At 37.9% G+C, this 26,412-nt stretch overlaps 1 protein-coding gene across 2 annotated transcripts in view; it reads left to right on the forward strand.

The window, feature by feature from the left end:
• The window catches only part of LOC143875050 (uncharacterized), an 82,502-nt gene extending 68,865 nt beyond the window's left edge, over positions 1 to 13,637 (forward strand). For both annotated transcript variants that reach the window (XM_077376939.1, XM_077376947.1), the window contains exons 3-9: positions 11,248 to 11,668; positions 11,791 to 11,976; positions 12,053 to 12,145; positions 12,437 to 12,730; positions 12,822 to 12,895; positions 12,995 to 13,219; positions 13,316 to 13,637. In XM_077376939.1, coding sequence (XP_077233054.1) covers positions 12,095 to 12,145; positions 12,437 to 12,730; positions 12,822 to 12,848 — 372 coding nt within the window. In that variant the 5' untranslated portion in view covers positions 11,248 to 11,668; positions 11,791 to 11,976; positions 12,053 to 12,094 and the 3' untranslated portion in view covers positions 12,849 to 12,895; positions 12,995 to 13,219; positions 13,316 to 13,637. The remainder of the gene's footprint in view (positions 1 to 11,247; positions 11,669 to 11,790; positions 11,977 to 12,052; positions 12,146 to 12,436; positions 12,731 to 12,821; positions 12,896 to 12,994; positions 13,220 to 13,315) is intronic.
• The last annotated feature ends 12,775 nt before the right edge of the window (positions 13,638 to 26,412 follow it).

Below are 26,412 nucleotides of genomic sequence, written 5' to 3' on the forward strand. Positions count from 1 at the left end.
TAGGAAAACCAAAATATGACCGTTCAGTGGCATTGTGGTAATTCCTGGAAAATTCCCAACGGCTAAAAATCCGACCGTTGTAGTATTCTCGGAGTTCCAAGAATAGAAACAGAAGTGAGAAAAATGTTACTGGACCATTTCTCGGAGCTCCGAGGAATCTCTCGGAGTTCCGAGAAGCCTATGTTGAGCAAATTTTCACTTCTTGTTTTTAGGCTTCCAACTTTACACCAAGATGGGATTGCTATGAGTGTTCCAAGGTGTTGGAACACCACAAGGACAATCTTTTATACATTTAGGGAGTGTCTTTATTTACTTAATTATGCCTCTTAAAATCTAAAACTAAGATTGGATCTTATACATTCAAATATGACTTTGATCTTCAATGGATTCTTCAAGTCTTCATATGTCTTGGACTTCGATGTCTTTGGCCTTCATGATGTGGTCCAATGAGATCTTCTTGGCCTCAATCCAAGCAATGTTGTCTTAGCACCAATGTGATCTACAACTTAGATAATCAAACACATTAGTGATCATAAATCACTTGTGTATTGGAATCAATAAAATAGATGGGAATGCCAAGGTGGAAACCATTGAGCTTACAATCTCCCCATTTTTTATGATGACAAGCACAAGAGATTTTCCAATAAAAGCATACATATTTTCCTTACACTAGAATTCTCTCCCCCTTTGGCATCAATTAAAAAGATTGGGGTAAAAGAGAAACAAAGGGATGAAATATGCAATTTAAGGCTCCCCCTTTTTCAAGGAAAAAGACAAACCTAGGACTCCCTCTATTTAGGATTTTTATTCAACATAAGAGAGGATATTTTAATTATCCATAGAACGATATTAAATTTTAGAGCAAGCCCCTAATCTAAGCACATATGATGAAAATCATATGGCGGCTTTGGGAACCCAAGCTTTCTTGGATCCACCGCTATCCTTAGTCTTAGATGCACATTGGAAGTGGTAATGACCATTTATTCCACAATAATGGCATCTAACATGAGGGTTAGATATGCTAGTCCTATCATAACATGCATGTTTAGGTCTTTGACTAGTCTTCTTTAAGATTATGTCAATAATTTTGTCACCATTTAAGAATCCATGGAGACATAATCTTAACCTTTCATTTTTATTATGAAGATGGGTTATTTGATTTAGAAAATCATTAAATTCATCTTCATAAGATTTGGAAGAGCTTGCCACATCTTGGAGTTTTGCAATTTGGCAAGTTTTCTCATCCAAACAACCCTTAAGGGTTTCAATCTCAAGTTTAAAATTTTCAAGTTGTGCTTAAGATTTGGAAGAAGATTCATTTAAAAAAAAATTAAGTTCATTTTCTAATTTTAAAATAGATTTCTTTTGAACTTTATTTTTAGAAATTTGAGAGTACAAGGTTGAGCACAATTCATCATAAGATATTTTTTCACTATCACTACTAGATGAATAACAAGAGGGGTTAGAATTTATCTCAACTTCATGGGAGAGTGTCATGAGGCAAAGATCATCCGTCTTTTCTTCCCCTTCACTTGAGCTTTGTCCCGAGGTGCTCAAAGCATCCCAACCGGCGGCAAGAGCCTTGTGCTTCTTCCAATCCTTCTTTCCCTTATACTTTGAGGAAGACGACTTGAGAAGTGGACAATCCGGTCTTTTGTGTCCAATCTTCTTGCAATTGTAGCATCTTAAAGCTCCCTCAACTTCACTTTCTTCTTTCTTCTTCTTTTTATCCCTTTTATGTTTCTTTCTCCATAAGCTTTTAAATTTTCTTAAAGCTTCTTCTTCATCGCTATCCACCTCGCTAGAGGATGATGAGTTCGCTTTGGAGGTTTTTAGAGCTAGAGATCGACTCTCTTTTTCTTTCTCTTTCGGCTTCTTCTCCTCTTGTCAGCTAGTGAGGAGCATCTCATGGGTGATGAGAGATCCTACAAGCTCCTCCTTGGTTAGCGTCTTGAGATTCTTTGATTCTTGTATGGCGGTTACCTTTGGATCCCAATATGGAGGAAGAGACCTAAGCAACTTACTAACAAGCTCATCAGTAGGATAAGATTTACCAAGATTGGCTAATTCATTAGAAATTTTAAAAAATCGAGTATACATTTCGGAAATACTTTCATGTTGATCCATTCTAAACATTTGATATTTGCTCTTTAACAAGTTTATTTTGGAATCTTTAACTTCTGATGTTCCCTCATTGGTAATGGCAAGTGTATCCCAAATAATCTTGGCGGAATCAAAAAGAGCAACTCGATTAAACTCCTCCGTAGATAAGGCGCAAAACAAGGAATTTATAGCTTTGTAATTTAAATTTGCATGCCTTTTTTCTACCGTATTCCATTCTTCAAATAGTGTGGAAGGCAAAATGTATCCATTTTCAACAATATGCCAAAGTTTCACATCTATCGAAAGAAGATAGATGCGCATCTAGTTGTGGAATGGCCCTCCGGAAGTCCGGTTCCATTTTTATCTGCCATTTCACAATTAGAAAGTTGCCAAAGATCTTATGATCTTTCCCTTGTTGAAATTTTTAAAGAAAATTTACCAAAGATTTTAAGAAATGAAAATCTTTTAAGAGCCAAGGCTCTGATACCAAGTGAAACTCCAAGGGAGGTCTCGAGTACGGCAACTTATGAGGAGGGAAAAATTAGGTTCCTAATAAGTTTTAACTCTTTTGAAAACTCAAACCTAATATAGGAAATTAAGAGATCACAAATGAATTTCAAGCACACAAGTTGAATCTAAAGGTGCAATGCTAAATAAAGAGCAAGAGTTTAAGAGAGAGTGCACCCGAGATTTAAAGTGGTTCGGTCCTCAAAACGCGAGGCCTACTCCACTCCACCAACCAAACACGTTGATGGCTTCACTATGCGATCTTCTTAACTTCGGCGAAGATCAATGCCGATTACAATTCCGAATGCCTTTAACTTTGGTGGCAATCTTCACCACGGAGAGTGGGCTACGCTTCTCCGAACACTCGCCCGATACAAAGTTCTTGATAAGAAAGAAAGAATAAAAAACCCCTCACAAGGGTTTATAAGAATTGTAGAAGATGTACAAATTGAGCCTATGATCCAAATCCTAATCTTTAGAGGATGAGAGGCATAATCAAGTTTGATTCACTCTTTGGATGTTCAAATGAAGTTTTAGAGTGTTAGGATTGATGGTCTTGAAGTTTAGAAGGCCCATATATATAGGAAAACCAAAATATGACCGTTCAGTGGCATTGTGGTAATTTCTGAAAAATTCCCAACGGCTAAAAATCCGACCGTTATAGTGTTCTCGGAGTTCCGAGAATATTTCTCGGAGTTCCCAGAAATTCTCGGAGTTCCGAGAAAAAATCTCGGAGTTCCGGGAATACAAACAGAAGTGAGAAAATGTTAGTGGAGCATTTCTCGGAGCTCCGAGGAATCTCTCGGAGTTCTGAGCTCGGAGCTCCGAGAATTCTCTCGGAGTTCCGAGAAGCCTATGTTGAGCAGATTTTCACTTCTTGTTTTTAGGCTTCCAACTTTACACCAAGATGGGATTGCTATGAGTGTTCCAAGGTGTTGGAACACCCCAAGGACAATCTTTTATACATTTAGGGAGTGTGTTTATTTACTTAATTATGCCTCTTAAAATGTAAAACTAAGATTGGATCTTATACATTCAAATATGACTTTGATCTTCAATGGATTCTTCAAGTCTTCATATGTCTTGGACTTCGATGTCTTTCTCCTTCATGATGTGGTCCAATGAGATCTTCTTGGCCTCAATCCAAGCAATGTTGTCTTAGCACCAATGTGATCTACAACTCAGACAATCAAACACATTAGTGATCATAAATCACTTGTGTATTGGAATCATCAAAATAAGATGGGAATGCCAAGGTGGAAACCATTGGGCTTACAATGGGGAATTTTCAGAGAGGTCCCTAAGATACTAAGTCAGCCTGGAAAACTTTCTAGTATTCACTTTCAAAAAACCTTAATGACAAATGTAATGTGAACTTAGAGAAAGAATTCTAAAAGAGAAATAGTATATGGACTCATTAGCAGATAAAACCTGATGACTAATGTCCTCAAACTGCTCATTATCCATCCTATTAGTTTGTCACATAAACGGATTCTCATGTGGGTCTAACTGAAACATTGGTTGTTAACAACGTACAAAGAGGCGAGGGCAATTGTGTGTCATCTTTATCAGATATACTCTAATCTACACAACCCTAGCTGCTAATAACATATCTCAACTCAACTCAACTAAGCCTTTGTCCCAAACTAGTTGGGGTTGGCTAAGCTGCTAATAACATATAAATAATAAAAATCTATATATTAGACTAGCCTTATAGCAACCTATTCTCTTCGAACATTCATTTTCAGTCACCAGGAGTGTATGCACATCTCATTAGCCAACTGTCAGGAGTGAATCATTGGATTGATAAGGATGCTGGCTATCTAAATCCCTGGTGAGACATGAAGCAAGGAGATAGTGGACACGGCCTAATATTTTGCTCGGTAATTGATTTTGCCACTATATCCTTTTTATTTCTTTTCCAAGAAATAAGAAGGAACTGAGGAAGATACAATATCTAGTTTTGGACTTGCAAAAACCAAGTTCACCTGCTCAATCAAAATCAACAGCCGAGTGAAGAGAAAAGTCCTAAATATATCAAAGATAAATGAACTGAAACCGTGTGAGCCTTTCCAATATCATTTGAAAATCGGTTCACTTTGTGAACTGTAAAAGCACTTTCGGACAAGAGGTTATCAGATATACTAGTCCTCCAATTGGTCGTTACTCAATAAGACTGGCTCCGCCATACACACACATAGTTTGACATATAACTCTAATGGAGCATTAGAAGTTGAGCATGGGATGAAAATTTTGTTGCATGCAGTTAATGTCTGAGAACACAACAGCGCGGAAGACATGTGATCTCCAACCCCAAAAACATGTAAGGCTCCCAAGATCTTTAATGTGAAAGTGATAATGAGAAACTAAACAACATAAATGAGCAAGATGACTTTTCCACTAGTGGTTTGATGTACAAAGATAGAGTACTCACTCGGGCTTTAAATAAAGCTCTGTCTGTATCACAGTGCTGCTGAATTCTTCAGAATATATGGCGGTTTTCTCAGCCGAGAAACTAGAGAGAAGTCAAGAGGAATCTAGGCCTACTTGAGGCATAATGTATACCTCCTCATGAAGGTCGTCATTTTGGAACATGTTCTTGATATCCATCTGATAAAGGTTCCCACTGTCTAAGAACATGAATGGCAAGAATATTTTGGTGGCAGTCATTTTAGCAACTATAGTGTAGGTTTCTTCAAAGTCAACACCACATTCTTGAGTAAATCACAAGTTACAAGTTAATCCTTGCATCTTCACTACAATGCTACACGTTACTCATGTATAGCATATAAGATTTAGGTTCAAAAACAGAGCTAGCAGTGCTGGAAGTAAGCAGTATGAGCATGTGAGATAGGAGTTCTGGAAGAAAATCAAACTGTTCATGAAAACAAAAATTCTAAGAGACTTATGGGCTGACGTCAAGGGGGTTTTGAATTTCATATCGGGTGGATTTTTTTCCTCGGATAAAGATATGTTTCAATCGTAACGGCCCTTTAACCATCACTGGTCAAGGTTGGAGGATCTTTCTCTATTTTAAAAGATAGACTTCAGAAGCACAGGATCAGAATTTGTAAATCAGGCATCGAGCTAGAGCATCATTTTCTCAATACAAAAAGATTTCTTGACATGAAATCATTTTCCAGCAATTATATGTGGCAATACCAAGATTCAACTACATGTATTGATTATAATTTTATTTAACTTTCATTCTTGCCTGCAAAGAGAAGCATTAATGAACATAAATTAAATGTAGTAGGTCCATCAAGTTAGCTATTGCATACTATCATAAGAAGTCTTACAGGCTCATATTTTGTAATGGCATAAACCCATCCAAGACCAACTTCTTCATACAATCTTCTAAATGCCTGCAAAATTTATCACTAATCACATGAATTAATGTTTCTTGAGATGCATGACCAATAGTGGCCTTTAAGATTTCGCACACGAAGTTCACAACAAAAAAGTAGATGTGCATAGTAGATGTATAACTGAATATTAAATAAAGGCCAGTAGATGTATAATTGAATATTAAATAAAACCTCAATATTCATCATGCATTCAGTTCCATACTGAAAGTAGATGTGCATAGTAGCTAGTTTTTAAGATGGAGCAGTATCATAAATTTCATGGCAAAAATATCTGAAGCCAATGTACTATCAGTTGATGATTTCACTATTCTCAAAAATAAATAGCCATCAAATCCAATATGATAATAATCATAGTAACACTATTAATTTCGGATAGAGACTGTAAGTTTATCACCAACCAACAATTAATTGACTATGCCTGAACTATGGCAAAGGCATACGAGTTAATCTAATATGATAACAATTAAAAAACAAAAGATAACCTGAGTTTGTGCGATTATTAAAACATGGTAGTGCGAAAACCCAGAGCCTGAATCTTGATATAACTCAGAACAATACAGTTTTGTTACAATGAGATGTAACACACTACTCTATCTAGGAATGAGGCCCTGGAGAGGAGCCTACCCAACTCCACTTACTCTCAGAAGCCGCTGCTTGAGCGGAAGTTATCTGCTAGCGCAGCTATGCAGTGGAAGCTACGTGTGTGTGTGTGCGCGCGCACGCGGACTGAAGCGCCATGACTCTCATGCAAGAATTAAATTAATATCTATTTCCATGGCTATTGCATACTATTGCATACTTTCTTAAATTTGGACAACATGTCTTCATCCATTCAATCCTTTCTTTTCGACATCGCATTCCCTTATTCCCGCGAGTCAACTACCCTTTTTAATACATGTTGCTTATACATGTTAATGTATTGAAAAGGTGATTTTTTAATATTTCAAAAGCAATGACCTTTGTTATTAGGATGTTCATATAAGTTGAATATTGTGATCTACCTGGCATCCTCAGTTGTACGCGTCTACGGAAAAATCTCAAAAAGTCATGGATCGAAGTTGGATCCAACTTCCAAGGTATGACTATGATAGCATTTAGGTTTTTCAAATGTGGAAGAAATTGGATTGATTATGTATAATTTTATTATGTTTAATTTGTGTTCGCTTTTGGATACAATAGGAATGACCCGGCGTACGAGGAAGGAGTTTCTCAATTTCTTAACTTTGCATTTACTCATGGAGCTCATGAAGGAAAGATATTCTGCCCATGTAACAAATGCGGCAATGTTAGATTGGTTGATCGAGAAGAGGCCGAGGGACATTTGTTGTGGAATGGGATGCTCTTGGGCTATAGTAGATGGGTTAATCATGGGGAAGGGTCATCTCGTGCTGTGAGTAATAATGAATACCAAGCACCTCATGAACCAATTATACAAGATGAAATGCACGAACTATTGAATGATATACACCCAAGATCGAGCCATGATCATGATAATAGACCACTAGATGAGGAGGGTCATTCAGCAGATGCACGTATGGAAGAGCTTAATGGAGATGCGCATAAGTTTTTTAAACTATTACAAGATGCCGAGCAAAAATTATACCCAGGAAGCAAGTTCACTAAATTATCCTTCGTGGTTCGATTGTTTCACATAAAGTGTCTTATTGGGGGGAGCAACAAATCATTCACCATGTTGCTTGAGCTGTTGAAAGAGGTACTTCCTGAGGGTGAAGCATTACCGAAGTTCTTTTATGAAACGAAGAAGATTATTAGGGATTTGGGCCTCCATTACGACAAAATAGATGCATGCCCTAATGATTGTATGCTATACTAGAAGGAAGCCTCCAATGATTCTCAATGTCGTGTTTGTGGGGCTTCAAGGTGGAAAACAATTGAAGGGAATTCAGATGAGCAGAGAACCCATTCATCCACAAGAGAGCAGAAAGTTCCTGCAAAGATTTTATGTCATTTTCCTTTGAAGCCAAGGTTGCAGAGGTTGTATATGTCAACTAAAACGACTTCTTTCATGGCATGGCATTATGAGAACCATACCAAAGACGATATATTAAGGCATCCTGCAAACTCTACGGCCTGGCAAACTTTTGACTACATATATCAGTGGTTTTCTCTGAACCTCGCAATGTTAGACTTGGATTAGCAAGCGACGGCTTCAATCCATTTAGGACGATGAGTATTGCTCACAGCGCATGGCCCGTTGTGCTCATTCCATATAATCTTCCACCATGGATGTGCATGAAGCAACCATATATAATGTTGTCATTGTTAATTCCTGGCCCTTCTAGTCCCGGGAATGACATTGATATCTACGTACAACCTCTAATCGAAGAGTTGAAGGAATTATGGGTGTCAGGTTTGCAGACTTATGACGCATCGAGGCAGGAGGCATTTCAGATACATGCATCACTTTTGTGGACGATTAGCGACTTCCCTGCATATGCTAACTTGTCGGGATGGAGCACCAAAGGGAAACTAGCCTGTCCTTCTTGTAACAAGGACACATGTTCTCTACGTTTGAAGCATGGAAGGAAGTTTTGTTACATGGGACACCGACGATTCTTAGAGGCCAACCACAGATTTCGGTCTGATAAGTCTTCTTTTAATGGCACTAAGGAGAAGAGGTTAGCTCCAATTCCCCTATCAGGGACACAGATACTGGATCAACTACAAAGCATTAACATCACATTTGGCAAGAAGCAAGATACCGGTGCAAAGAAGCAAGGTAAACGTGGGAAGAAGAGGGTCCAAGAGGAGAGTCCCTTGGAGGAAAACAGTTCTGCCTCCGCTGCTAATAAAAAAGAGAAGCCTCCTAAGGAGCATAATTGGAAGAAAATAAGTATATTTTTCAGTCTTCCTTACTGGGAATCGCTCTTATTGCACCACAACCTAGATGTGATGCACATTGAGAAGAATGTTTGCGATAGTGTAATTGGTACATTATTGAATATTGAAGGGAAAAGCACGATTAGATTTACAAGAAATGGGACTGAGAAGGACACTTCACCCAGTGACTACTATAAGGAACAAAACATACTTGCCCCCAGCATGCTTCACAATGTCTCCAAAGGAGAAAGAGGTTCTTTGCAACATCCTGAAGGATGTCAAGCTTCTAGATGGCTATTCCTCAAATATCTCGCGACGTGTAAATGTTCGAGAGCACAAGATTTCGGGATTGAAGAGTCATGATTGTCATGTTTTGATGCAGCAGCTACTTCCATTAGCTATACGCTCATCATTGCCTAAGAACGTCAGCTCCGTATTGATTGAGCTATGTAACTTCTTCAAAGAATTATGTTCAAAAGTCCTCAATGTAGGCGACCTCCTCAAACTACAAGATAGGATTGCACTAACACTTTGCCATATGGAGAAGATATTCCCTCCTGCCTTTTCTGATATTATGGTGCATTTACCTATTCATTTAGCGGATGAGGCAATGTTGGCTGGACCGGTACAATATTGATGATGTACCCCATAGAGAGGTATGCACAGTTCATAAAAAAATTTGGTTCGATCTTGAAGGTTTCTATAAATTCATATTAGTGAAAGTAATGCACGCTGTGATTGTGTAGGTACCTTCTCACATTAAAGTCATATGTGCGCAATAGAAGTCGTCCCGAGGGATCTATTGCAGAGGGGTACCTGGCAGAAGAATGTTTGACGTTTTGTTCAAGATATTTGGAAGGTGTTGAATCAAAGTTGAATCGGCCGGTAAGGAATGATGAAGATGCACATGTTGAAATGGAAGAAGGATTTTCTATATTCTCACTAGCAGAACGCCCTCTAGGCGAAGTTAAGAGTTGCCCTTTAGATCAAACCACAATTGAACAGGCACATCGATAGGTTCTCTTCAACTGCCCTGCAGTTTTTCATTTATTGCGTAAGCCAATTAAATTGTCTTCAATCTATTCGGTAAATACTTGGAAACTCTTTTCTCTTACGTACATTAATGCTTATGTAGAGAACATGTAAACCATATTCAAAGGCTGCATCCTCGTGCTAGGGCAAGGGATATAGAGCAAATTCACAATAAAAATTTCCAACTTGGTTTGGCACACATGTCAGCTCACACCCACATTAAGCTACTCTTCAACTTTATTTAGCATACACTTTGGTCTTTGCTAATCATTATCAAATTTTGAATAGGTTCAAAATTTGTAGCGGACAAGGAGTGAACATATATCAGAAAAGCTTAGATGGTTAGCTGGGGGACCAGCGCCCGTCGCTAGGAAATACAAAGGGTTTATTAGTAAAGGTTTCCGCTTTCACACGAAGGCTCAAGAACAGAAAAGGGAAACACAGAATTGTGGAGTTGTTGTCACTACAAATACAAGAAGTTTTTCAAGTGCCAGGGATCAGAACCAATAGCAGGAGATATTAGTTATTACGGTGTTTTAACAGATATCATTGAACTTAACTACTTTGGACGCCTCAAGGCATTGCTTTTCAAATGTGATTGGTTTGATGTTGTAATGCCGAACAGGGGAATAAAAATAGATGCGTTCAGTTATACAGTTGTAAATATGACACGTCATATTTATAAAAATGAGCCTTTTGTCTTTGCATCTCAAGCTGAGCAAGTATTCTACGTGCAAGATCACCCCGGCAACAAAGACTGGCATGTGGTTGTGAAGACAAAACTTAGGGACTTGTATGAGGTACATGGGAACAATGATGAGGAAGATGTCCAGACCGAAGCAGCAGAAATCCAAAATTTGGAAGACGTAAATAGCTGGGAACGAATAGATATAGTAGGGACAGAAATTGATGAACCGTTGGAACAATTGACCCAGGCAATACCAGATGATGAAGAATGTGATACAGATTCAGATGATACTGACGGCGATGAGAGTCCCTTTGCCAACTATAAATAAACGGGATCATATCTCTTTCTCTATTTGGTGTACTGCTTTGATGGTTGATTTGTTTGAATTTTGACAAAATGTCGCTCTTTTCTTAATGTTCTTACATTTGTAGACTTTGTGTAGTGGAACACTTGTACCTGTTCTTTTTCTAAGAAATGGTTGAGGGGGTATCATATTTGGGAGTTTTGAATCACTAAATGTTGCTCTATTCTTAATGTTCTTAAATTTATAGGCTTTGTTTACTAAAATACTTACACCTGCTATCTTTTGAAATTTGATGGATACATTATCATCTCCACTTAAATGTCAAATCGTTAAATTGTTATCAATTTGCAATAGTTGTATGCTTATTATTTAAGATATCAATCTCAATTGTTAATCATCTACAGGTGATCAGACATGAGGAAACGCAATCTCACTATGCCACCCTCACATTCTCAGGCCCAAGATACACATGATGATTCCCAGGTAGGAGAGGGGGATGAGCAGACTGAGGATCTGGATGACCAGGTCGGGCACTTGCATACACAGCCCTCCTCTGTTCCTGAGACACAGGATGTTTCCTCCTCGTCGAGGAGGTTGAGGAAGAGACGTGGTCCCACTTACTGCAAAGATACATGGGGATGCCCTAGGAGCCAAAGGAAGAGAGTAGTGTTTTATAAATTTGGCCAGCCCATAGGAAAAATAGGGAAAAAATTCACAAATTTCTTGGGCACTATAGCAAGACTTGGTGCTAAGTTACCAATTGACCAATTCGACTGGAGGCAAGTGCCTAACGAAAAGAAAGAAGATGCGTGGGAAGTTGTTCAGGTACGATGAAAATAAATTGTATTATTAACTTCCTACAAGTTATTTTAGGAAGCTAGTACTATTTTGATTATAAATTTTGTTATAATTCCATGGTATTAAAGACTTCTTACGTGTCAATTTAGGATTACTATGATGTTGATGAGATGCATAAGAGTTGAACATTGAGTAATATCAGTACAAAATGGAAAGATTGGAAGTGTTCTTTGAGAAAAACTTACTTCGATCCTGGTTTCCCATGCACGGATGATAGACTAATTGGTGACCAGTGGACGGGTCTCTGCGCCCATTGGCAGTCATCGCTTGCTCAGGTAAAATGCAATCTTATTTTGGTTTTAACATTAATATAAAAAAATTTACATTATTATATTTGGTTGCTAATTTCAGAAGTGCAGTATAACGAACAAGGCTAACCGATTCAAACAAGTGATGATGCACACAAATGGGACTCAGAGCTTCGCATGTAAACGCTATGATCTGGTAATTTCATGAACTTCTAATTTAATTCCTCATTTATATATTGGTTTTGACATGATAAAATAGTTTTCCTGTTGACAAGAGAAAGGAAGTGCCAAGGTTCTTAGCCGCCCTGAACTATTCTAGCTTACTCATACGAAGAAAAATGGGAAGATTGTTGATAAAACGTCAGAGGATCTGATAGTATGTTATTAAATATAATGTGCCAATACTATATGCTATTTTTTTATTTATTTGGCCGGTTTTATGTTAAGCTTTATTTCTATTGTTTTTTTTTCTTATTTTCAAAAAAAGTTTACACAGTACGAGATGGAGCATCCTGAGTCTTCCAATAGCAACGTTGCAATTTCCAGAGACGACGCCTTTGCCCATTTCATGGGATCAGAGAGACATGGCAGGGTACGGATGATGGGTTTTGGTACAACCCCAACTGATTGTTTTGGGCCATCACTGAATCGCATGGATTATCGGAGAATGATTGAAGAAGAGCGAAATGACAAAGAACAAATTAGGGAGGATTTTTGCCAGTTTAAGGAGAAGGTGACCCAGCAGCTTCAGAATTTCATGTCAAATTTCAGTGGTAGCCAGGTAATGTTTGAAATTATCTTGCATACAAGTAAGATACAAAATTGTAAAATGAGGTTTTTTACATAACGCTTCTATTTTATAATAATTTTAGAATACTGCCGATGCGACTCCATCATGAGATGTGACTTCCCCCCTGCAAGTCACCCGCCTTGCTCCTCCACAGAGGTATAATTGATTTTACATTTTCATGCAGCTAATTCCAATACTTGACTGCTATCATTGACTGTGTAATTTGCAAGTTTTCATTTCCTTAATGTTGCCTAGGTTATTTTGATGAGCTTGGCACGACCGGGGATTGAATTGGCCAAAGGACTTCTTGTGAGCGAAGATCCGGCGACGATAGTTGATGGCACACCGATTGGGCCAGGATTCTCTCTTGTTAGTGTCAGGGTTATAATAGTGGGCGATGAACTTCTGATAAGACCATCAGGACGACGGAAAACTATTAGAGACGTGGCTGGAGGACATGTCGTTTGGCCATCCTTTTGTGTAAGTTTATGATATAATTTTGGTTTTTAATATATTTTTTTATCATATATTTACTAATCGTTTTCTTTATTTTTGTTTTTTTTACTTTCTTTGCAGGTTAAAGAAGCACCAAGCAATTAAGTTACTTTTGTGTTTGTATGATGAGTGACATCATCATTGGGGACATGCTAAAGTATAGATAATCTTCATGTGAGCAGTGGTTGGGGATATGCTAAACTCTTGTATCCGATTCCAAATTTTTTGTGTGGACGAGGTAGTAAAGGGATGATTTTGCTGGTGGTCATATTATTTTTGCTTAATGATTTTTATATCTTAAGTGTGCATAAATAAGGAGGTTGATATGAACAACTGATCAGGTAGCAAAGGGATAGGAATTGCATTCAGCATTGTTTATTCTTTACTTTCCTTTCTGATGTAATTTTTCTTTAGTTTCCTTGATGATGTAACTTTTACCTTTAGTTTTCTTTAGGAATTCAGTGTAAATAAGAAGTTATCAAGTTGTGGATGGGTCAGGAGTCGAGAGTTGAGAAGTTGTTTCTCACTTTCCCTACAGACACGAGATCTACGATGAGAAAGGTAGTTCCCATCTATTAGCATTAGCATTTGATATAGAAATGCTGAGATAGATAGTTTTTAGTAATATTAGCATTTGCTCACTTTCCCTGAAATTCATGTCTCTAGCATGTGTAAATTTGGGAATTTAGCATATATTTTAGATTTCTTTTGATACCGTTGTCACTCCTATGCTCAATGCTTGTAACACTATGAAGTTTAATAATAAGTAGACAGAGGATAATGGGTTGGATGCTTGCCTTATAATGACTCACTTGGATCAAGGAATGGCCACAGGGTGGATATCTAAACCTGTGAACCTATTAATATTAGCTGGCTCTTCAAGTTGTAGGACTAAAACCTTTCTCTTAACAGTACCCCTTTGAAAATCCGATATAGGGGGTCCCAAGTTATAATAGAAATGGCAACAATGAGGAGGGAGAATACGGTTGTTTAAGAAAACTAGAATTTACCAATTTGAAAAACTTAAACCGATTAAGAGATCAAAAACAATATTTTAAGCATACAAGTTAAATCTAATGGTGCAATGCAAATGAAAGAGCAAAGAGATAGAAAGAGTGCACCCGAGATTTAAAGTGGTTCGGTCCTCAAACGCGAGGCCTACTCCACTCCACCAACCAAACCCGTTGATGGCTTCACTATTTGATCTTCTTAACCTTGGCGAAGATCGGTGCCAATTACAATTGCTTTAACCTTGGTGGCAATCCTCACCACGGAGAAAAAAAGGGCTCCGCTTCTCCGAATACTCGCCCGAATACAAATCTTGAAAGATGAAAGAAAGAACTAAAAAATCCCTTCACAAGGGTTACAAAAGATGTACAATTGAGAGCCTATGATCCAAATCCTAGAGTTGGTGATGAGAGGCACAATTGAAGCTTGATTCACTCTTGGGTATTCAAATGAAGTTTAAGAGTGTTAGGATTGATTGTTTGTATGTTTAGAACACCCATATTTATTGGAAAAACAAAATATGACCGTTCAGTGGCATTACGGTAATTCCAGCAAAATTCCAAACGGCTCTTTTTCAGACCGTTGGAGTGTTCTCGGAGTTCCGAGAATAATTCTCGGAGTTCCGAGAATTCTCGGAGTTCCGAGAAAAAATCTCGGAGTTCCGAGAAGCCTCACAGAAGTTGGAAAAAGTCTACTGGACCATTTCTCGGAGTTCCGAGAATAATTCTCGGAGTTCCGAGAATTCTCGGAGTTCCGAGAATTCTCGGAGTTCCGAGAAGCCTATGCAGAGCAGATTTTCAATTCTGTTTTTGGGCTTCCAGTTCTCAACCAAGATGGGATTGCTATGAGGGTTCCAAGGTGTTGGAACTCCACAAATACAATCACTTGTTTATTTAGGGTGTGTGAGATTACTTTAATTATGCCTCTAAAAACCTAATCTAGGTTTGGATCAATTACATTAAAAAATGGTCTTCAATATTAATTTCTTCATGTCTTCAAGTCTTCATGACTTCTTGCTTGATGACTTTGGCCTTCCAATTAGTGGTCCAATGTGGGCTTCTTGGCCTTCAATCCAAGCATCCTTGATCTTACTTTATCAAGATCTACAACTTAGACAAACAAACACATTAGTGATAAATGATCACTTGTGTATTGGAATCATCAAAACAAGATGGGAATGCCAAGGTAAAAACCATTGGGCTTACAATCTCCCCCTTTTTGATGATGACAAGCACAAGAGATTTACAAATCAAAGCATATACTCTTTTCACATTTTTCTTACACTAGAGACTTTACTCTAGATTCTTCTCCCCCTTTGTCATCAACAAAAAGAAGGGGTAAGAAAAACAAGGGTTTAAAATTTACAATTTAAAAGCTCCCCCTTTTTCAAAGAAAAATTCAATTTTAACTCCCCCTAGTTAAAATAATTTTACAATACAAGAGGGGTTATCAAACAAAACATACAAATGAAATATATTCAATTTTAAGTTCAAAAACCCATAATCTACACAATATGAATATCATCATATGGGGGTTTTGGGAACCCAAGATTTCTTGGTCCCACATCTAGCCCTACTCTTGGATGCACATTGGAATTGGTAATGGCCATTCATTCCACAAAAATGGCATCTAACAAGAGGGTTAGATACACTCGTCCTATCATGATAAGCATGTTGAGGTCTAAGACTAGTTTTACTTAAGATTATGTCAATAATTTTATTTCCATTTAGAAATCCATGTAAACATAATCTAAGTCTTTCATTTTCATTATGAAGATGGGATGTTTGAACTAAAAGCTCATTTCTTTCATCTTCATAAGAATTGGAGGAGCTTGCCATATTTTGAAATTTTAAAAGTTGGCAAGTTTTCTCATCCAAGCTACCCTTAAGGGTATTAATCTCAAGTTTATGATTTTCAAGTGTAACTTGTTCTTGAGATATGGAAGAAGATAAATCACTTTTCAAAAATTCAAGTTCTTTTTCTAACTTTAAAATGGATTTTTTAAGAACTTTGTTTTTGGAAATTTGGGTATGCAAGGTTTCACATAATTCATCATAAGGTATGATATCACTTTTACTACTAGATGAAGAATATGAGGGGTTAGAGTTTACCTCAACTTCATGGGCGAATGTCATGAAGCAAAGATCATCTTTTTTATTTTCTTCCCCTTCACTTGAGCTTTTGCCCGATGTGCTTAACGCATCCCAACCGGCGGCAAGAGCCTTATGCTTCTTCCAATCCTTCTTACCCTTGTACTTAGAGGAAGTTGATTTTAGAAGTGGACAATCCGGTCTTTTGTGTCCTATCTTCCTGCAATTGAAGCATCTTAAGGCTCCATCAACATCACTTTCTTCTTTCTTTTTCTTATCTTTCTTATGCTTCTTTCTCCACAAGCTCTTGAATCTTCGTAAAGCTTCTTCTTCGTCACTATCCGCTTCACTTGATGAGTCTTCCTTGGAAGCCTTGAGTGCTAGGGATCTAAATTCCCTCTCCTTCTCCTTTGGCTTCTTTTCCTCTTGTCGGCTAGTAAGGAGCATCTCATGGGTGATGAGAGATCCTACAAGCTCCTCTATGGTTAGCGTCTTGAGATTTTTTGACTCTTGAATCGCGGTCACCTTTGGATCCCAATGGGGAGGAAGAGACCTAAGTAACTTACTCACAAGCTCATCGTTAGGATAAGATTTACCAAGATTAGCTAGTTCGTTAGAAATAATAGAAAAACGAGTATACATTTCCGAAATACTCTCGTTTGGACTCATTCTAAACATTTCATACTTGCTCTTTAACAAGTTTATTTTGGAATCCTTGACTTGTGATGTTCCCTCATGGGTAGTTGCAAGGGTATCCCAAATAGTCTTGGCGGAATCAAAAAGAGCAACTATATTAAACTCCTCGGTAGCTAAGGCACAAAACAAGGAATTTATGGCTTTGTAGTTCAAATTAGCTTGCCTTTTCTCTACCACATTCCATTCTTCAAAAGGATTGGAAGGTACATTGTATCCATTTTCAACAATGTACCAAAGTTCCACATCTATCGAAAGAAGATAGATGCGCATCCTTGTTTTCCAATGTCCATAGTTTGACCCATTGAAGAAAGGAGGTCTAGTTGTGGAATGGCCTTCCGGAAGTCCGGTTCCAATTTGGTGTGCCATTTCACAATTAGAAGTTGCCAAATAAAATCTTTCCCTAGTTAGATTTTGAAATAACTTTCACGAAAAATTTTAAAATCTTTTAAGAGCCAAGGCTCTGATACCAAGTGAAAATCCGATATAGGGGGTCCCAAGTTATAATAGAAATGGCAACAATGAGGAGGGAGAATACGGTTGTTTAAGAAAACTAGAATTTACCAATTTGAAAAACTTAAACCGATTAAGAGATCAAAAATAATATTTTAAGCATACAAGTTAAATCTAATGGTGCAATGCAAATGAAAGAGCAAAGAGATAGAAAGAGTGCACCCGAGATTTAAAGTGGTTCGGTCCTCAAACGCGAGGCCTACTCCACTCCACCAACCAAACCCGTTGATGGCTTCACTATTTGATCTTCTTAACCTTGGCGAAGATCGGTGCCAATTACAATTGCTTTAACCTTAGTGGCAATCCTCACCACGGAGAAAAAAAGGGCTCCGCTTCTCCGAATACTCGCCCGAATACAAATCTTGAAAGATGAAAGAAAGAACTAAAAAATCCCTTCACAAGGGTTACAAAAGATGTACAATTGAGAGCCTATGATCCAAATCCTAGAGTTGGTGATGAGAGGCACAATTGAAGCTGATTCACTCTTGGGTATTCAAATGAAGTTTAAGAGTGTTAGGATTGATTGTTTGTATGTTTAGAACACCCATATTTATAGGAAAAACAAAATATGACCGTTCAGTGGCATTACGGTAATTCCAGCAAAATTCCAAACGGCTCTTTTTCAGACCGTTGGAGTGTTCTCGGAGTTCCGAGAATAATTCTCGGAGTTCCGAGAATCCTCGGAGTTCCGAGAAAAAATCTCGGAGTTCCGAGAAGCCTCACAGAAGTTGGAAAAAGTCTACTGGACCATTTCTCGGAGTTCCGAGAATAATTCTCGGAGTTCCGAGAATTCTCGGAGTTCCGAGAAAAACTCTCGGAGTTCCGAGAAGCCTATGCAGAGCAGATTTTTAATTCTGTTTTTGGGCTTCCAGTTCTCAACCAAGATGGGATTGCTATGAGGGTTCCAAGGTGTTGGAACTCCACAAATACAATCACTTGTTTATTTAGGGTGTGTGAGATTACTTTAATTATGCCTCTAAAAACCTAATCTAGGTTTGGATCAATTACATTAAAAAATGGTCTTCAATATTAATTTCTTCATGTCTTCAAGTCTTCATGACTTCTTGCTTGATGACTTTGGCCTTCCAATTAGTGGTCCAATGTGGGCTTCTTGGCCTTCAATCCAAGCATCCTTGATCTTACTTTATCAAGATCTACAACTTAGACAAACAAACACATTAGTGATAAATGATCACTTGTGTATTGGAATCATCAAAACAAGATGGGAATGCCAAGGTAAAAACCATTGGGCTTACACCCTTCTTATGTAACTTTGTGGTATATCTTCATATAGTGTGTGGTTCATGAAATTTTTTGTTATGTTATATCTTAAGTGGTTTTGAGAGTAAGGAATATATATTGTTATCAAAGACAAGAATAATCTAATGACTCAGCCCTTTGATATTATCTGTTTTCCTAGATCCAAACAATGTGATTGTAAATTGGTTAAGCATACATTGGTTCAATGCAGTATTCAACAATGAGAAACTGGTTATTCGGACTTGGTTAAAACACATTATTCTCACTCATGGTCCATGCAAAATTCCAGTTAAGTTACTTGGTTTGAACATAAGATGCATAATTCTCCTACTCAAGTGAGATGGGCCACATCTTGTTGTGTACCACCACAATGATTGCCCCCACACCAAAAACTGGGTTATTAAGTAGTTATCACAGGGCCCTTGCCACTACCCTGATAAGCAAGCTATGTTTTCGTTTCTCTTAGCACATGCATGTTTTTCATTGTTTGCTCTGATTTATCCATATAACACATTTTCTTCTACCATTCATCAGGGTTTAGTGTAATGTTGCAAATTCTTTTTTTTTATGGGTAGTGGTGTGCACTAAAAATAGACTACGCACATAGTGCCATTTCCCTCACTTTCATGTGTATTCTCCTTGCATGCTGGAAAAGTAAGGAAAGAGTCAGTGTTGCAAAATCTAGCTGCTAGAAGATCGACCAATGATCCTTTCATATTGTAAGGTTGTATTGGTTCATGTTCTTTTGGGGGTTATGGAGGTGCTCAAATAGAAAGTAACAGAAAGTAACAGGAAATATAGAGGAAAACATCAAACTCCCATACAAAAGGTTCCTGAACTTTGTCTCTTGCATGCCATATATATAGAATCCCATCAATATTGGCTTAGAGCCTCTAGCTTAAACTTCACCTGTACTGATATTATAGTTCTGACTCAATAAAGCAAACTTGCTGTAATTAAACTTCTACCGAAGTCCGTAAATCTGGAAATAAGCATCTTAGAGACTTAACATAGCCACTTCTAGAAACCTATCTAAACAGCTCTTACACCTGGAACGAATACCATAGATCTGGAAATGAAAAACAGAAAGATTGCTTGAATTTGAGATCTAAAGACCACTGGCGAACCTTCTTCTGAATTTAGAATGAAGTCAAATGATATCACTAGAACACCTTGTTCAGCTCTTTCTTCTTATTCATTAGACTTTAGACCTTCAGGGACTGTTTGGTCTAGGGATAGTATTGCCAGGATAGGGATCTTTTCTAACCCTGGGTCTCACTTATCCCTTGAAAACAGGGTGAGTGCAGCATCAGCCTAAGCTGGTGTTGCATTTGGCCTGTTTATGGGGTTAAATCGGAAATGACGGGCACACAGATCCTCATTCTGATTTTAAAGGCACTATCAAACAGGGGATAAAGCGGGACGTCTGAGGAACCTTTGCTATTCCAACTCTGCTATCTGCAAACCAAACAGCCTTTCAACAATGGAGGAGGACGTGTTGTATCGATGCCACAAGATAATTAAAAGAGCATTTTAAATCCAATTTCATCAAATATATTTAGCTTAACAATAATGTTGCTTTACATGTATGAATTACGTACCCTAAATGATTCATTTAGTTGATTATGTTCGAGGCTTTTAAGATCATATATCATGTTGGTGCATTTTAGTTAACTTTGTATAGATGTAAATTGTTTACCCTATAGGTGACTGCAAATGGTGATTGGGTTATTTTAGAGAAATGGAATAATCGTTTATTGTGAGCTTTATATATTAGGGTTCTTTGGGCTCATAATCTTCTCTTTCTATACTGCTTTTATTCATTCAGTGTTCTTTGATGTCTTTTCCAGTTACTCCTTAATCTTGATGTGCTTACTGAAACGTTCCTACTATGTTGCTTTTTTCTGTGAATTCTTTTGTGTTTTGCCTTAATTTGTTAAAGAATAGTTTGGTAATGAATCATCCAATTATTTGCAGACAGACAACAAACTAGAAGAGAAAGCTTTAAGATTTTTGCAGGTGAAACCTTCTTCGAAACGATGACCAAAACCTCATTCTATATGAGTTATTTTGATCTCTTTTCTAAACTGGGCAGTTTTTGCAATGAAATAGGTCTGTGGCTACTAGTTGGGGGCCTAGTAGGGATTTTCATATTGGTAATTATTGTGGTGAGGGCCGTGTGGCACTCGACAAAAAAATGGTCTATATCCAATATTCCACAAGAAAAAGATGGTATTTCATAGCATTTCCCATTCCTAGATTCATCCACTGTAACTTACCACTTTTAACACTTAGTAAATTGAACATTGGCTTGTTTACTTCTACAGATTCCAAGGAGTTCGTATCTGAAGGGTCTGGCTGTCAGAAAATTCCAATTAAGGAGATCTATGCTGCCATGAATGATCTAAATGCTTTGAACTTCATTGGCCAAGGCATAGCAGGTGAACATCTATTTCTACTTGCCACAGTAAATTCACCCTCTGTTTCATTCACCTAATAGCTTGCAGAAAGATACTTTAGAGATAAAATACAATAGAAGTATATGTGAATGTCTAGAGTCTAGAGTCTAGACATTATATTTAACATAGTGGTAGCAAAGAAGCAACGAAAATGGTCAATTGAATGTTTTCAAACTTTAGTTTTATTAACTGCCATGTGTACAAGGTACGAACCATCCATCATGGTATCAAGATGCTCCTTAATGTTGATATGAACAAGGTGGTGGTGGAAGGGGACTCTCTCAATGTTATTAGATGCATCGAGGTACAAAGGCGGTGCCTTGGAGATTTGCCGACTTCTTTGATGAAATTCAGGATAGAATTGGGGCAGCATCGATCTCTTTTTCACATGTGAGGCGGTCAGCCAATGGCGAGGCAGATAAATTAGCTCATGGAGGTGGTTTCCCAAAAAGTGTTGAGTTTTTCGACTTTCTTCCTCCCTAGTGTCTTCCTTTTGTATATTGGCTTCGATGTCTTGATTGTACTTCTGTATCTTTCTTTTGGGACCTCCTCGGTCTCGGTTTTTATTTAATGAAATCTATTTTGTCATTCAAAAAAAAAACCCGCCATGTGTACAACTACAAATACGTGTCTTGATTGGCAATGTTTTTAGACAATGGAGTGGGCCTTCTTGTATAGATCCTTAAGGTAGGTTATACATCATACACTTGAAGTTTTTATGGCCTGAAGAAATCATTTAGGCACTGGTTAAGGATTTTAGTCTGGTTCATGAGCAAGCTTGATTTTGTCTGACTTTCTGTGATATATTAGGAAAGGTGTATAAAGGTGTACTCTCAAAAGGGCAGCATGTTGCAATTAAGCATATTATCAAGGATGAATATGTGGAGACATTTGTGAGGGAGGTTACGAGCCTATCACATGTTAGACATCCAAACCTTGTGACTTTGCTGGGTTACTGTGATGAAGAAGATGAGTGTTTTCTTGTTTATGAGCTTTGCTCCAATGGGAATCTCTCAGAATGGCTATTTGGTATTTTCATCTCCTTTACAAGCCTGTTGAGGGCGGAAGGTATTTTTGACAAAGGACTGAAAATGATTTTCACCCCCATATTTTGAATATTAACACACGCCCTTTATTTTAAATTTCAGTTTATGCTATACGAAGCATGGAAGCTGGTGTTTTGATCCATAGAATCCACCATGGTGTGGGTTTCATTTATTTTGATTTAGGGTTAGGGAATAGATATATAGAGAGAAGATTTGGATTGCTTAGGGTTACTGCAACTGTGGTGTTGATTGGGAACAATATATCATTATCGTTTGATGACATCGATGCCAACTTTGGTAACCTTTGTTTTCAATTTATTTCAAGTTTTTTGTATTCAATTGTATGATAAAATGTGACATTTCGTCAGTATATATTACTTATATGCCTATCTTCTTGATTTTTCAGGAATCCAAACTGAAGGCATCAAGAATGGACATCTATGTTCGAAGAGGCGGTCCAAACTATCAAACTGGGCTGACAAAAAATGCGGGCTTTGGATGTGGAACTTAAATGTCGCACTTGTAGCCTTTAAGGCATCCCCATCGATTTGATCCATCCTTTGTAAATTTTCTTTTGTGTTAAATAAATTAAAAGTTCTTTTGTCAAAGTCTACAAGTTCTATACTTTTGAAAAGCAGGTTTTGTATGTGTCACAAGTTCTTATATGTGAAGCAGCTGGTTCTCTTTGTGTCACAGGTTTTAATTTGTACAGTAGGTTCTGTATGTGTATTGTACCCATGTTGGTTTGGGATATTTAGCGTTTCTGTATTTTCAAAAAAAAAAATTCACATTTTTAGCAGCGGTTATAACTGCTAGTATATAACACGCGTGAGAACATCCCCTATAAGTTTACCCGCGGTTATGACCGCTGGTATATATCTCAAGTTCACTAAATCACACCGATATACCAGCAGTCATAACCGCTGCAGTTATATCTCGATATAACTGAGAACATCCCCTTTAATAGCCGCGGTTATACCCGCTGGTAGTTATTACTGATATATGCCAACGGTCATAATTGCTGGTATATATCTGTGGTTCAACTAACGACACTGAGATCTACCAGCGGTCCTAACCGCCACTAGTTATGACAATACACTAGCGGTGTTAATAGCCACGGTCATAACCATAACCGCGGGTATATATCGATATATACCCGCGGTTATAACCGCTGCTAGTTTTGACAGATACACTAGCGGTGGTAATAGCTACTGTTTTAACCGTTGGTAAATGATGCACCGACGGGACATACACCAACAGAAAGGAAACCGCGGGTAAATTGAATAACAGCGGTGTTACCTAATATTAGCAGCGGTTGTGATCGCCGGTAAATATTGGTTTTGTTGTAGTGATATGGTCCATCCCAACAGGATCTTAACTTACCTGGAAAAAGATGCAAGCATGAATTGTAGAGCAAGACTTTGTCACCTTCAGTGAAGCTTTTCCGCACTACGTATTTGTCATGAAAGGCTTTCGTTTTCTCTTTATAGATTTTTGCGTTCTCATAGGCATCATTCCGCAACTCTTCCAATTCGAAAAGTTGTAATCTCTTTTAAACACCTGTAGAAGAAAAATCAACGTTGAGCTTCTTTATTGCCCAAAAAGCTTTATGCTCCAATTTAACCGGGAGATGATAAGCTTTTCCATAAACAAGGCGGTAAGGAGACTGACCAAGATCAATCTTGAATGCCGTCCTATGAGCCCACAAGGCATCCACTAATCTAATGGACCAATCTTTGCGGTTTGGATTCATTGTGTTCTCCAAAATTGGCTTAATTTGCCTATTTGAAACCTCCACTTGGCCACTAATTTGAGGATGATAGGGGGTGGCCAGCATATGAGTAATACCATATTTTGTCATAAGAGCTTCAAACAGTCTATTACAAAAGTGCTTACCCCTATCACTAATGATGGCACGAGGTATACTGAAGCGCGAAAAAATGTTTTCTTTAAGAAACTTGACCACCACCTTGTGGTCATTGGATTTGCAAGCAATGGCTTCAATCCATTTTGACACGTAATCTACACCTAACAAAATATACAAGTTTCCAAAAGAGTTAGGAAATGGACCCATAAAATCAATACCCTACACATAAAAAATTTCTACCACTAAGATCGGGTTGAGGGCATCATATTTTGCTTTGTAACTCTTCCTAATGATTGACATGACCTACAAGCTTGACAAAAATCAAAAGAATCTCTAAAGAGACTAGGCCAATAGAAACCACATTGTAAAACTTTGTACGCGGTTTTCTTTGCACTAAAGTGGCCACCATAGGCTTGATCATGGCAAAAAGATAGAATCGATTGGTGCTCATGATCGGACACACATCGTCGAACAATCTGATCCGAACAAGTTTTGAACAAATAGGGATCATCCCAAAAGAAATACTTTACCTGTAAGTGAAACAAGTATTTGTCTCGGTTGGACCAATGATCCGGTGTAGCACCTGTAACCAAGTAATTCACAATATCCGCATACCATGGCTCACTAGAAATAGCAAATAATTGCTCATCCGGAAGTTTTCATTAATTGGACCTTCATTATTCTTTGCATTAGGAAGTCAAGACAAGTGATCAACAACTAAGTTTTCCGTACCCTTTTTATCTCTAATCTCCAAATCAAACTCTTGAAGAAGTAAAACCCACCTAATGAGGTGAGCTTTAGCATCCTTCTTTCCAACAAGATACTTGATTGCTGAATAGTCGGTATAAATTATCACATGCGATCCAATCAAGTAGGACCGAAACTTCCCTAATGCAAACACAACCGCTAAGAATTCTTTTTTCATAGTGGTGTAGTTGAGTTGTGCATCATTGAGAGTCCTACTCGCATAATAGATTACATGGGGTAATTTATTAAGTCTTTGGCGTAAAACAACCCCTATTGCAAAATCGGAAGCATCACACATAATTTCAAACGGTTCGGTCCAATTGGGTGCTTAAATGATGGGAGCCGTAGTTAACTCTTTTTTCGAACACTCAAAAGAATCGAAGCATTCTTTGAAAAACTCAAATTTTTGATCTTTTTGCTAACAAGTTGGTTAGAGGCCTAGCAATTTTAGAAAAATCTTTTATAAAACGCCGGTAAAAGCCCGCATGGCCCAAAAATGATCGAATATCCTTCACACTTTTGGGCGGTGGAAGATAGACAATGAGATCCACATTAGCTCTATCAACCTTAATTCCTGAAATACTCAAGAGGGGGGGTGAATTGAATTTAACTCAAAATTAGGCCTTTTGAAAATTACCTATGAACCCTAATTGGAATTTTCTTCACTTAGTTAAATATTTGGTTAGTGTAAATAATTAGAAACAAAAAGGAAATGTCAAACCAAAAGTTAATAATGGAAATGCAAGACAAGAAAGAACACACCGATGTATAGTGGTTCGGGCAAAGCCCTACTCCACTCTTCTTAAGATCGTCCTTAAGGATTTCCACTATTGGAGACCTCCACGATGCCCGGCTCCGAGGCGGTTACACTTCCAAGGGATATTAAATGAGGATGCCCTTACACCTTTACAAAGACTCTCCTTCTCCGCCGAGTTCTAAGCGGTTGCTCTCTAGGGAATTAAAATAAGGAATGCCCTAGCCACCTATACAAAGAATGAAGATTGAATAGCTTGGCTTCTTCTTGAAAGCTTGATGCTCTTTGTAGATCCTTGATTGCTCTTCAATGATGGTTGCAAGTGAAAGCTCTAAAATCCCAACTCAAATAGATTTGCAAGTTGCAAGGCAAGTTTGGGGAAAACAAAAATCTCAAGCAATAATAGGTTGCAAGTTTTCTTTGATGCTCAAGGATGTTTTCAAATGATCAAGAGAGTTAGAAAAACTTCTCTACATATTGTATTTATAGCCTCTCCAAAGAATATGACCGTTTGGGGGTGGAAATATCAAAATACAAGAATTAATTCAAATCCCAACGGCTATATTCTGAGCTGTCGCAGGGTTCTCGGAGTTCCGAGAATCATTCTCGGAGTTCCGAGAAATATTCTCGGAGATCCGAGACAACGGCCAGAAGAAATAAAATTTCTACTGGACCATTTCTCGGAGTTCCGAGAAATTTTCTCGGAGTTCCGAGAAAATGTCCAGACGCTACTGGACCTTT

This window comes from Tasmannia lanceolata, unplaced genomic scaffold (assembly GCF_043159265.1).
Source record: "Tasmannia lanceolata isolate RefF3 unplaced genomic scaffold, GAP_Taslan_0.1 ptg000002l, whole genome shotgun sequence".
NCBI lineage: Eukaryota > Viridiplantae > Streptophyta > Magnoliopsida > Canellales > Winteraceae > Tasmannia > Tasmannia lanceolata.